The sequence below is a fragment of the Chamaea fasciata genome, unplaced genomic scaffold, assembly GCF_029207755.1.
Source record: "Chamaea fasciata isolate MVZ Bird 193981 ecotype frontalis unplaced genomic scaffold, bChaFas1.0.hap1 SCAF_7, whole genome shotgun sequence".
NCBI lineage: Eukaryota > Metazoa > Chordata > Aves > Passeriformes > Sylviidae > Chamaea > Chamaea fasciata.
This window is the reverse complement of record NW_027094092.1, coordinates 40301315-40313257: the sequence shown is the minus strand read 5'-3', so window position 1 is coordinate 40313257 and position 11943 is coordinate 40301315. Positions and strand designations below refer to the sequence as shown.

Sequence of the window (11943 nt, the reverse complement as noted above, 5' to 3'; positions counted from 1 at the left end):
GGTCCCAGACTGGGCACAGGCCTGGCCCACATATGCCTGCTTCTCACCCCAGAGTCTCCCTGCCCAGGGTCCCCAGCTGAGGCAGGTAGCCAAAAGCACCCATTTTTTTCCCTCTCAGACTGGCTTGTTGTCTGATTTACTAATCTATTTTAGTTTGCTGAATTTCAATTTTTTCCTGGGAGGTACAAAGCATTCTAAATTCTCTTTGGCCAGGAATCCTAAGTGTCACAGAAAAGTAGATGCTAGCTCAGCTGGGAAGTTTCTGCTCCTATCAAAACAGGTTTCTCTGCCCCGAGAAAGACTCCCGGATCATCTTCCATACAATGGCCTCCAAAGCTTATGCCTCACTTTGTTTTCTAGTTATAGGAGAGATGTCTTGGTTCTAAAAAACTTAGTGTTTTCTTAAGATAGATAAGCCTCCCATTATTTTTGTGGCTCCATACTGGGGCCGAACTCCCTTTTTGTAGGTAAAGTTGTTTGGCGTGTCAGCTCTCACCTGAAATTCCGCAGAGTACTGAATTCACAGTGAGCTATTGGACCTGTCCTGCTGTCACAAAAGTGGGAATGCAGTGCTCTGTTAGACCAACCAAACAAGCAAAGAAAAGCAGTACAGCAAGCTTTCTCCCAGTATCTGCACTCTCCAGAAGTATATAGCAAGATTCTCCAACAGGGCAAGGCTTTGAAGGACATTGGTTTAGAAGTAATGTTACTGTTTCCTGCAAATAATGACCACAGTTCTACAGGGACAAAGTATTAACAGCTAAATCAGTTTTTCTTTAGATGACAATAAGAGTGACTCACTTGGTTCCTAGGAGACACCCACCAGGGAGTTACCTTGTTTGGGAGCATCAGGCTCCATTCTTTCACCCACATGGAATAAACATTTTCCTTGCAAAGCACCTATGCCTGAAGCGATCTCCATTCAAGGCTGTGGTTTTGTGTGATTGCAAAAGCTAAGTGAGGTTATGCCTGGTCAGAATTTAGCTGGGAAACCTCAAGGTATAAAGAGGGGCTGTAAGAAGTGGCAGTTTAATAGGTGATGCTGCTTCCTGAGTCAACACAGAAGTAATGTTCCAAGAGAGAGGAACTAACAAGGAAAGGCTGGAGGCTGCTGGGTGAAATGTAAATCAGATATTCTGACAACTTGAGGTGTCTGTTGTGAGGAAGATGGTAACCTGGATGTCCTATGAAAACAAGTCATATCAGCCTAAGCTTCTCTGATAGCCATCAGTACAAACCACACTTCATTGTACAATGGTCCGCTCCAGAGAGGCTGCGTTTCCATAGAGAAAAGATCAACCATTGCAGTTATCTGTAGAGGTGCTTTGAGGTGGAATACTCTTTATAAGTAAATATTTTATTGTGTTTAGAATTCTTAATTTCTTTTGAGAACAAAAATTCATATTAAAAAAATAACCAAAAGTTCTCCCAAGACAATTTTTCTACGAAGCAAGATCCTATTTATTTTCATGTCTGAAATAAATTCTCAAATACAAACAAGTGAATAAAAAATTTAATGCTCAACTATTTACAGGAGATGGACGTATGAGACATCTGATGTCAGAACTCTATGGGAGACTGAGGTGGTCCTCCCTCTCCAACTGTCCCAGGTCCCACTCAGTCACTAGTTCTGATGACACCTCTGTGAAGAGATGGTCCCAATCCCAGCTGACATCATCCTACCAAGAGGAAAAAAGACAAACATGCTGAAATGTTACTGGTGTCACCCAAAGTTCTCTGAACAATGCCAGAACAGCAAAGAGAGAAACCAAAACTGCCCTGACCAGGGAAGTCTCAGATTCAGATCGCTAGAGCAAGAATACTAGCCAGAATGAAATGTGATTATCTGCTACAATTTTAAAACATGGACAACATTATTCATGTTCTAAAATTCCAGAAAGGACGTATTTATTGGTTCTTGTTAATATTAGATACTCCCCGGCAGAGCGTAGAAAGGAGCCCTTCCACTCTTCTGCACTTCTGCTGAAGCATGTACAGTTCAAAGCTGCAGAAATCCTTTGTTGCAAGGCCTGAGCTCCTGCCCACCCAGTTGTATTGAGGTTGTTCTGTCTACTTTAAAAACCCCATGGCCAAACCCAAAATGCTTTCTGCCTTTGTCCCTCTACACCTTTCTGTAGAACCACCTGTAGCTCATGGTGGCTACCAAAGGACATAGTGCTGTTTCTGCAGGGATCTCTGACGGTACTAGGCCTTTCACATTTTCCTGACCAGCTCCTTCATACTGAATGAGGCAAATCATAGTGATGCCATAAACTCACACCAAGAAAGCACTGTCTATCTTAAAAATCACCTGCTGGGGAAATTAAACCTCCAACAGCTTGGACAAGCTCCTCCTCACATCTCTTCTTCACCCCACTGACAAGGCCTCCTTTCCTAGTACACTCTGAGACACACAAGAAGCTTTTACCTTGTTGGTGTTTCCACAAAACAAAGACTTACCTCTCGTAGTTCGTGCTCTGGAGCCAAAACTTTGGTGAGGAGCTTGAGGTCTACCTCCCCATCCTATGAACACACACAGTCACAGTCTTACAGGCAATGAGAAAATGGACACCATCATTTCACCAGATACATTTGTTAGACATTGCCATATTTGCCTCATAAGGGTCACTTTGTCCAGGACAACAGCAAGAATCTCATCTGAGCAACAGATACCATTTCCACATTATTTACAGACACAAAGAAGTACGAAAGCCGTGCTGCAGAGAGGAACAGACTTACAGGGAGACTGCAAGTTCTTTGGATGATAAGGCTGTGTATTTTGCGCAGCTGAGTATCACCATGGAGGATGTCATGAGCCTGAAGGAGAGGAATTCACATTGGCCAGCCCATAGCAACATCCACTTACCAGAGTCTGGAAGGCAGCATATTTCATTAGATCTTTGTCCAGGTCATGGTAGGTCAGCACTCGGTTCACTTGCACACTGCAGCCAGAAAGGGTCAGAAAACAAGCCTGTGTCAGTGTGGAAGCACATGTGAGGAGAAAGCTGGCATGAACAGTAGTCTGGTGACTGCTTAAGTGTCCACATCCCCCATGCAGACTCTTGGGATGGACGTACCCAGACAGAAGTACACCTCAGTCAGCAGATGAACAGCCATTGACAAATCTATGTACAAGGTTGTCCACATGGATAAAAATAGGATGTGGAACAACCATGGACTCCCTCAGAGAAACCAGCATGCCAAAACAAAATCCATAGACTAGTTGCAAGGGCTAGAAAGAAAAGATCATAGTGAGCATTCAAACAGTCCCGGTGCCTTAGGAAAGGAGCCTCTGAGAGAAACATCATACACGCTACAGAATAGTAGGGATTTTTGGCTTTTCATGTCTGAGTTGTATCAGAGCTATAAAATATGATTTCCTAAAATGTAGCCTTCCAAGAAAAACATGATGTAGGGAGGTGATACACTGTTGTACCACACTTGCCTTCACAGGTGATCCAACACTATAGAAAAGACCTCTATTAATTGAATTTGCTTGTGTTTGTCCACGAAAATCACTTGTCTTTTCTACTACAAGAAAACTATAAACACAGGAGGATCAGATTGCTTTATTAAAAAAAGAGAGAGAAAAAGAAATGAATTCCAGTGAGAGACACAGTAATTTTAAATTTACTACTATAAGCGGTCGATTATTTTTGTTAACAGCTATATAATTACAATAACTCCTCCACACTTATAAGGCATCTGTGGCCAGGAGTAAGATATCCCACCCCTCCAAATAAGGATCAACAGAAATCCCAGTCTGTGACCTTGGCAATAGGCCCAACAGAGGAAAGAAGACTTTCCTGGTATGTTTAAGACAAAACTCCAAAAACCTTCATTTTTTAAAACTTTCTGGTCTCCCTTGAGCTAACTCCAAGGCTACTGTGATAGTGCCTTCAAACAACAGGATTGTACTTTGCAAATTAACTACACACTTGAGTAAGAAGGATCTCCTGTGGAGGGCAAAACAGCCTACAACCATCAAAATTAAAGTGTGTGTGACAATGCACATGTATTGGAGACATTTGGGGTTATGCAGGCAACCTTAAATCAAGAAATTCCCTACTTTTGAGAGTTTGATTTTGCAACATCAAATATGTTGTTCTAATATAGGGGTTTTTTATATATAGAGAGAGAATGTGCAGTAATTGCTTTCTCTGTGTAATAGAAAACAAGAGTTTTGCACTGTTCAGCTTGGAGCACTACTGTCACAAAACACTGCACCAAATCCTGCTGAACAGCACTGCTGCTGACATCCAAAGAACATGAGTAAGATGGGTTTAATTTCACTAGCCAGTTTGCACTGCTGATGAGAGCTTCAAGAGCACCTGGCAGTGCTCTTACCTAGGGGGAGCTGCCACTTGCATGGCCAGATCTTCCTCCTGGACATCCTCCAAGTCAGGGATCACAGGAATGTCTGCAACAAGAGAAAGCAGCAGCAGTAAGTGGGGACTGTTGTGCTCTCCTCTCACTGAAGACAAAGGTTCCCTTGCTTCACAGCTATGAAGCACCCTGTTTCTTATTAGAGGAAAACACAAAAAGGTTATTTAGCAATAATTAAAAATATATAGTTTAATATTAAAACAAGGCAATAAAACTTTGAAGTCTGAGGTCACAAGAAATTTTGCAAGAGGAACAGATTAATCCAGGTAGGGCTCTATAGGCCATGGACTATGCATCTATGAACACAACCCTGGAGCTGAAAGAAGCCACCTGTACTAAACCTTGCTGCCCATGTTGCCATCATGAACTGGCAAGAATTTGCTTGTTGTGTGTTATCATTTATTCAGACACCAGTCACCTAGAATCTGTTAAAAATGAAGTGTGGGGCAGAAATTGAAAGAATCCACATAAAACTACATGTTGAAGGATCTGCTCTTGGGGTCTTAGGCTGTGCAGAGGCCCATGATCTTCCTCAGGAAAAAGTGCTGATGGTATAGCAGATACAAACACTAGGGAACACATGTCTGGCAGTATTGTAACAAATCTTTTTATGGTTTCCAGTGTCATCCTGGAATGGCTGAAGGTCACTGGGTATTCCCAGCATGAGGACAATGGCCACTCCAACTAAAAAGGATACTAGAAACAAAAGAATTGAGGATAGGAGGAAGAAATGAGTGTGCTTTGCATCCTGCTAAAGAAGCAAGGCCCTGAAAGCATTGCACAGCCTTTCATTTGACAAAGCACTGCAAAAAGTTGGTGCAAAAAAAGGAGAAATAGAAAGCAAAATAACTGGCGGCACAAAGCAAGAACAGAGTACACCAATACAGAGCTCCCTTAAAGACTCAAAACCACAAAGGCTCTCCAGGCACCCTGAGCCCTCAAACCATGAAGAAGCTGGTTTGGCTCAGGGAAAAGGTTTCACTTGCCCAGTGTGCAGGCAGAGCTGGCCCCTTCAGCGCCGGAATGAGCAGCCTGCTCCCAGCTCTGCCGGCAGCGCGGCAACGCTACCGTAGTGCTGGATGGCAGCAGGCAGCTGAGCCTGGCTTTGCCGCGTTTTGCAGCCCAGGCTGAGATGAATATTCAGGAGCTGGAGAGACATTCCCACCCATGGCGCCGAGGGCTCTGGGCAGGGTCTTCCCGAGAAGGCCCTCGTCCGGCCGCCTGTCAGAGCTGCGCGGGCTCTCGGCTGCCCTCCCCTGCTGCACGTCCGCCGTGTGTCCCCGCCGGCCGGCCGGGAGGCAGCGCCGGCCCAGCTGCAGCAGGGCACGGGTCAGGCGGGCCCTGGCGCGGGGGCCGTCCGGAGCCGGCCACACAGTGGGATTTCTCGCTAATTGCTTGCCTGGCGGAAGGCTGAGCGGGACACGGGCTGTCACGAGCGCGGCCACGGCAAGAGGAGTGACAGCTTGGCCAGCCTCAGCAGAGCTGCGCCTTCCAGCTCCCCAGCCGCCCAAGGAGCAGGTGCCTGCGAAGAGGTTCTCCAACTGCAGCAAACTTCCCAAAGACATTTAAAGGGAAACTGCCGCAACAGCTCCTACCTACGCCGTCCCTTAGAGGAGGCAGATGCAAGGAATGTCTCACCTGTGCATTGCTGGGCATTTGGGGCAGATCTCCAAACCTCTGCTTGTGAGGACAATACCTGGTAGAAGCTGCTATCCCGCTGGCTCTTCCCTGCAGAGACTCACAGGTCTTGGTAAAACATGTAGCAAAATGCACTTACGGGACAAAAGCATCTCCAGGGACAGACAGACTGACACGTGGAGGCAGCTGGTAAAGTCTGCCCAGGGATAATGTGGGAGAAAGTCCCTGTATATAAGCAACAAGAACGAAGGAGGGAACAGACTGGTGAGACTGGTCCAAGGTGGGGAATGAAGCTCTGTGCAGAGGTGCCCTATTAAGTCCAGGAAAATGAGCATGGAAATGAGAAACCATTTAACCTCTCCTGAACTAATTTATCCTTTTATGATGAGACTATGGACGTTTTTCAGCAAACACAAGTAAATTAAAAACTACCTGGGCACAGAGCTGTCTTCACCCACAGAGCAGGAGGTCAGATCCTTATCCACTTTTGACAGCAGAAATGTAAAGGGTGTTTACAGGAAACTGAATTTCTTCACTCAGTGCTCATTTTGGCAGCTATGTCAGGAGTCTGCTCTTCCCAGTTCTCTTGTTTTTGTTGATCTCTTTTTACACTAGAAAAAGTTGTAAACTTAGGGGCCTGATCAGTGATGTCCCTTCCATTTTGCAGGTTCACAAAGACTCCTGGGTTCTCTAGTGCTGATTTTATCTCATTGCCATTGAATAGAGAGATTTCTAAGCCCCTTGCAGAGTATGACCTCCACTGTGTATTAGCAAAATTCAGGTGATCACTTAGAAATTCTTTCCAAAAGAAGTTCAAGGCTCCAATATTTTATAGACACTTTGAAAATATCTCAGACAGAAGAGCTGCAAAAGCTCTGGGGGCCCCTGCCAGCCCCTCCAACAAAGGCCAGTGCACGCTTGTTCTTACTGCAAAGTGCAGGTGCCTTGCCCATTTCTAGGCAGAAGCAATGCCCTTTAGGACTGTGAGACTGACAGGAAACAGTACAGAAATGTCTCAAATTTTAAGAAAATATCAGGTCCCTGGGCTAACTGCTATCAGGGGCAAATAATTCCTGAAATATTTCTGTCTTTATTTCACTTGTTACTCATAATTACCTCTTTCCTCTGCCAATTCCCAATGTGCCACTTTTGCACAATCCCTGTCCCTTCTCTCTGTGCAGGTTGCAAAGTGTCTCAGCTCTGACTTATCACCAAGGACCCAACCTTACCCCCACTCATTCTCCAGACACTTAATTGTTTTTGTTGCTCTTCTCGAGACTCACTTTTTCTTTTCCTATAAGCTCTGGTCACACAGCTGAGTTGTAGCACAGTGTCAGCTGCAAGGGGAATAGCACCACGGGCTATTGTGCTGCAGGAGAGTAGGTATATACTCTACTTTTAATATTCCCACTAGCTGCAGGGAGGCTTTACATATAACACTAGTACCTGCAGAAATGTTCACAGAACCATGTCCTCCCAATCTCACACTGCATCTTTTTTCAACAACAAAGTTGCATGACAAACTCCCATTCTGTGTGCTTTGCTCTGTGACCCACACTTTTCCTCTCCTGTTCCGTGTGGGAGTTTCAGATCATTTTCCATAAACCTGTGTTTCTGGTGCAGAACCTTGACACATACTTTACTGGCCAGGCTCTCATGCCCATGTCAGCCAACCTCAGAAATGACTGCAGAAAAGAACACACCTCCACAGATACCAGTTCACTGCAATGTTGTGAACAATGAAGTGAACAAATGGCCTGTGCAAAGATGAGTGAGCATCAAATGCCAGATGACAAATTCAAACTCCCCTCCACCTCCCAGACGGTTATGAACAAGTGAACAAAGAATGAAATCAAAATGAGCGTACTCATATGGAAGTTATGGTGGGGCAGGAGATACCAGTACCAAACGTTGGCTAATTGGGGAGTTAAGTCACTGCACAAAACTGATTGTCCCAGAACATCTAAGTCCCAGCATATAATTAAGAAGAATATTTTATTTCAACAGCTGTACTTACCTAGGTCTTATACAAAGAGAGCTTTGTGACTAAGTTATGGCACGGCACCAATGACATCAGACAAGTGTGTGAATGGGAGGAGGAGAAGATGGAGGGGAAAGAGTGAAAGCAACCCATGCTACATGCAGACCGTCAAACAATGATCAGGGAACAGCAGCTTTTCAAGTCATACAGAAAGGAGGGCCTTATGTGTACATATTAAAGTACATGTAACAACCCTTTTTACCTCTTAGCAAATAACTTACAGGCAAAGAAGACAACGACAAAAGCAAGGAGCAGAAGATGGGAAAACCTGTACCAATCTAATACTCAGCTGCTCCTGAAAGTCGGTAAATTGCACCTCCCCTCCCAAGCACGGCTGATTTTTGGTTTAGTAGCAACACCTGCAGCCTAGGTGTCTTAAAATCCTAAACTCCCAGTAAGACCTGGTCCCTGCCCAAAAGAACTAAGTTGTCTGCTGGATACAAGATGGCACATAAATAGGGACAGGCAGAACCTCTTCCAGGTCAGGCAGTAAATCACTGGCAAAGCTACATCTAGAAACCACGTTCCAGTTCAGACCTGCAGTTAGAGTGTGGCTGCTGCTTACTCCCTAAGCTGCTTTAAGAGTACCCTGAGCCCCCATCCTGGCACCCATAAACAAAGAAGGCTTCACCTCACACAGTCTGATCCACTTTCCCCGACTAGGTCAGTGTTTAAAAGGCCAGTTCAGAATGGACACTCTTGTAGTGGGTACTGTGCTGCCCTCCCAGTGCACACACCATCATATCCAGAGAACACAAAGAGGGTAGTGGCTTCTGGAGCTGGGAGTCTCCTACCACTAAGCAGGCATAAAAATGAAACTAACTTTATTTTATGTTGCTTGCTTATAAAATGTAAAACTGAAATAATTACAATATCTGTGCTGCTGCAAAACTTTGTTTTACTGAATGCTGTTACCTTCTGCATCACGTTTGGGGAATTTTAAACAGGCAAATGGAAGGTCTGATTGAAGATGAAGTTAAGTGAAAGAAATTGGTCTCATTTAGCACATGACAGGATTCATCTGTGTTCCCAAGTCCACTGAGGTAGCATCATGGGCGTTTCATATTCATGAGCTGCTGCGACACTGTGTCCCCTCATTTACAAAGCACCGTGTTCAGCAAATTCTGTCCCTGTGGACACTCTGTGCATTTCATGGTCTTGTCAGAGAGACATCAAACACTTCAGTAACCAAATACCAGAAAATGGCTTTAATTAGCACATCTCAATGCAATAAATAATTTTTCTCTCTAAGTGGAAAAATGGAGAATTAAAAAAAACAAAAAGGAAGTAAAAAAGTGGAAAGCAACAGGCAAAAAAATCTTCAAAAAAACATAAAGAACAAGGGACACAGACAGCTTCTGCTGAACACACAAACAAGCTTGAAGCCTCTTGGAAGCTTTCTCAGGAGAGCAGCAGGCAAATGGAGAGAATAAAGAACGCTTCTTTGGATGCTTGGACATTAATTTCATAGAGATGTCTTTCCCTGACTGAAATTGCCCTACTAGTAGGCCAACATGGAGCAGCGTACCTGCCTGACCAACCAGCAGGGAGATGAAAACAGTAGGGTGAAAAGCAGACAGTACCACAGCTACCACAGCTACCACAGCTACCAAGGCTTATCTCAAAAGCTGAGATAAGCAAAAGATAACCTGAGTGTCCCATGTCCCAAAGCCCCCTTCTGAGAAGAGAATGGTAACAGCACAACCTGGCCAAGCTGATGGGAAAAGTCACCCTGTGAGCGGGTGCCAGAGGAGTCACAGGATCTAGGGAAGGTCATGCAGTAGATTCAGTACTGACCCTACAGCCTTGAATTAAAAGGTTATACATTTGCTTTGCATAATATTGCATCTCAGCTAGATGGATGAATGACTGGCTGGGAGGTCAGTGGTCCTGGAGACATTCTACTTACTTCAGTAGTGTAATGCTTTCACAGACTGCTTGGTGTGGCATGACTTCTGCACCTGACAGCTTGCAGGGGACAGGCATCAGGCATTTCTACTGCTTCCCAAGGCTGCTGCTGACACAAAGACTCTGCCCAGTTTCAGTCATTTGAAGTGTGAAGAGAGGCACAGAACAGCCCTGTCAGATGAGTCACTGGGCTCACTGCAGGGCTTCACAAGCAGTAGTGCTTGGCTTGTATTTATGCAAGAAGGAGAAGCAGACCCTGACGGGTTTAAAGGTGAGGAATCTCTTGCATAGGTTTGTTCATCAACAGTAGAAGACAGGGGAGACTGGAGGCCAGGCCTAGGACCTGGAGTCCACCATGCTCGTGAGGTTATCAGCATTTAGAGTGGTAACACAGCTCCTAGTCTTACCAACAGCCTCCTGACAGAGCGCTACGTCTGCTCTCCTTTCCAGTAACATGTGTTTTCCTCTTTTCAAAGGCTGTTCCCTGTTCCTTTGCAGTATTCTCATGCCAAAACATACTCACAAGGCAGTGGGGCATCAGATGAGAAGGTATGAGGTGTCCTGAGAGGGTCTAGTGAACTCAGAAACATAAAACCCTCTTCAACAATGCTGGAGATGAGGGACTGCATTAGATCATTACTGGGGCAGGGAAAGCAGCTTCTCAGGATGCTCCTGTGGAAGTATGTTCAGGAGCAGGCGTGCCTGATTCTATTTCATCCTCTTCATGTTACACTGGAAAAACAAGACAAACTACATTTCTTTTATGCTAAATCCTTAGGTTTTTTATTTTTTCTTATATATATTTATTAAAAAATGCCTCTTTGATCGGCAGCACCCATGACACCTCCACATCCAGCGACTCCTCAGAAGCCTCCCTCCCTCCACACAAGGCCACCGGTGCTGACAGCCAGCCGGGTTTGATCAGAGCCACTCAGAATCGGATTTTCATAAGACAGATGAGGAATCTTACTGCTGCTCTTTCTCATATCAGATGAGAAACTGAGGAGGAGGGGGGATGGGTCCTGAGGGAACAACACTACAATCAAGGGCTACGCGGTTCTCTCTCTGTCCCTCCACTGCTGCAATTTTCAAAGGAGTTTGCCTCAGGCAGTTTTAAATGATGGTGTCTCAATTCTGTAATCATCTTTCAAGAGCTTTTTCTTAAAGGGTATTTTAGGTAAACCTAGTCCGTCAACTCCATTTATGGACTCAGCAATCACAGACCCAATATGACTGTGTATCAACCATATCGCAGAATTTAGCAACAGAAGATGCTTCCCCAGACTGTCATTTTCAGTCCTGGACAAGCTGCCTGTACTCTCTTCTAATTAAGGCGCCCACTGCCCCTTGGCCAGTGGTCTACTGCTTCAAATAGAACTTCAGACAGTCTCTTGGGACATACTGTCTGCTCTCCCCTGCCCACTGTGGCTCTCAAGAGAGAGCTGTCTTCCAACACCAGAGGCTCTAGATCACAATCCCAGCAGTTACTGGAGGGGTTCAAGCTGGCCTGGACCAACAGTTCAGTGGAAACTATTAGGCTGGATTGAGTCTGCCCTTCAGTGACCTTGTCCAAAGACTCAGAGCAGTACACTGGGCAGGGGAACAGCAAAGGGGAGAGCTGTGGCATGCTGACGGAGCCACACACGAAGTCACAGTGCAGAGACCCAGGGACCCAATAACCACTGACACACTCTGCCCCAAAACCTTCTATTCAGCCCATTCATACCACTTCCAAAACAGCATGTCTTTCACTCTGTCTCCATTTCACTGATGCTCAGAACTTTTCATCCATTTAGCTCTCACCAAATCACTCCAACACCGCCTTCTGAGCCTGTGAAGTACCCACTGGCCATATTCCTGACTGTTCCTGCAAATTCTGCCCTCTCTTACCCTCATGCTCAGCCACTGCAGCTGTCCTTGCAGCTCATGGCCTCTGCAATCCACCAGTACCTGGTGTGCTCTGTAGAAAC

The 11943-nt window shown here is 45.3% G+C and overlaps 1 protein-coding gene across 2 annotated transcripts in view; it reads right to left on the bottom strand.

Annotated features, from left to right (window-relative positions):
- Window positions 1-1495: 1495 nt before the first annotated feature.
- Window positions 1496-11943, bottom strand: part of IFT43 (intraflagellar transport 43) — a 43207-nt gene continuing 32759 nt past the window's right edge. For both annotated transcript variants that reach the window (XM_066188535.1, XM_066188536.1), the window contains 4 exons: window positions 4348-4420; window positions 2867-2942; window positions 2461-2523; window positions 1496-1679 (listed from right to left, as the gene is read on the bottom strand). In XM_066188535.1, the coding sequence (XP_066044632.1) occupies window positions 1569-1679; window positions 2461-2523; window positions 2867-2942; window positions 4348-4420 (323 nt within the window). In that variant the 3' untranslated portion in view covers window positions 1496-1568. The remainder of the gene's footprint in view (window positions 1680-2460; window positions 2524-2866; window positions 2943-4347; window positions 4421-11943) is intronic.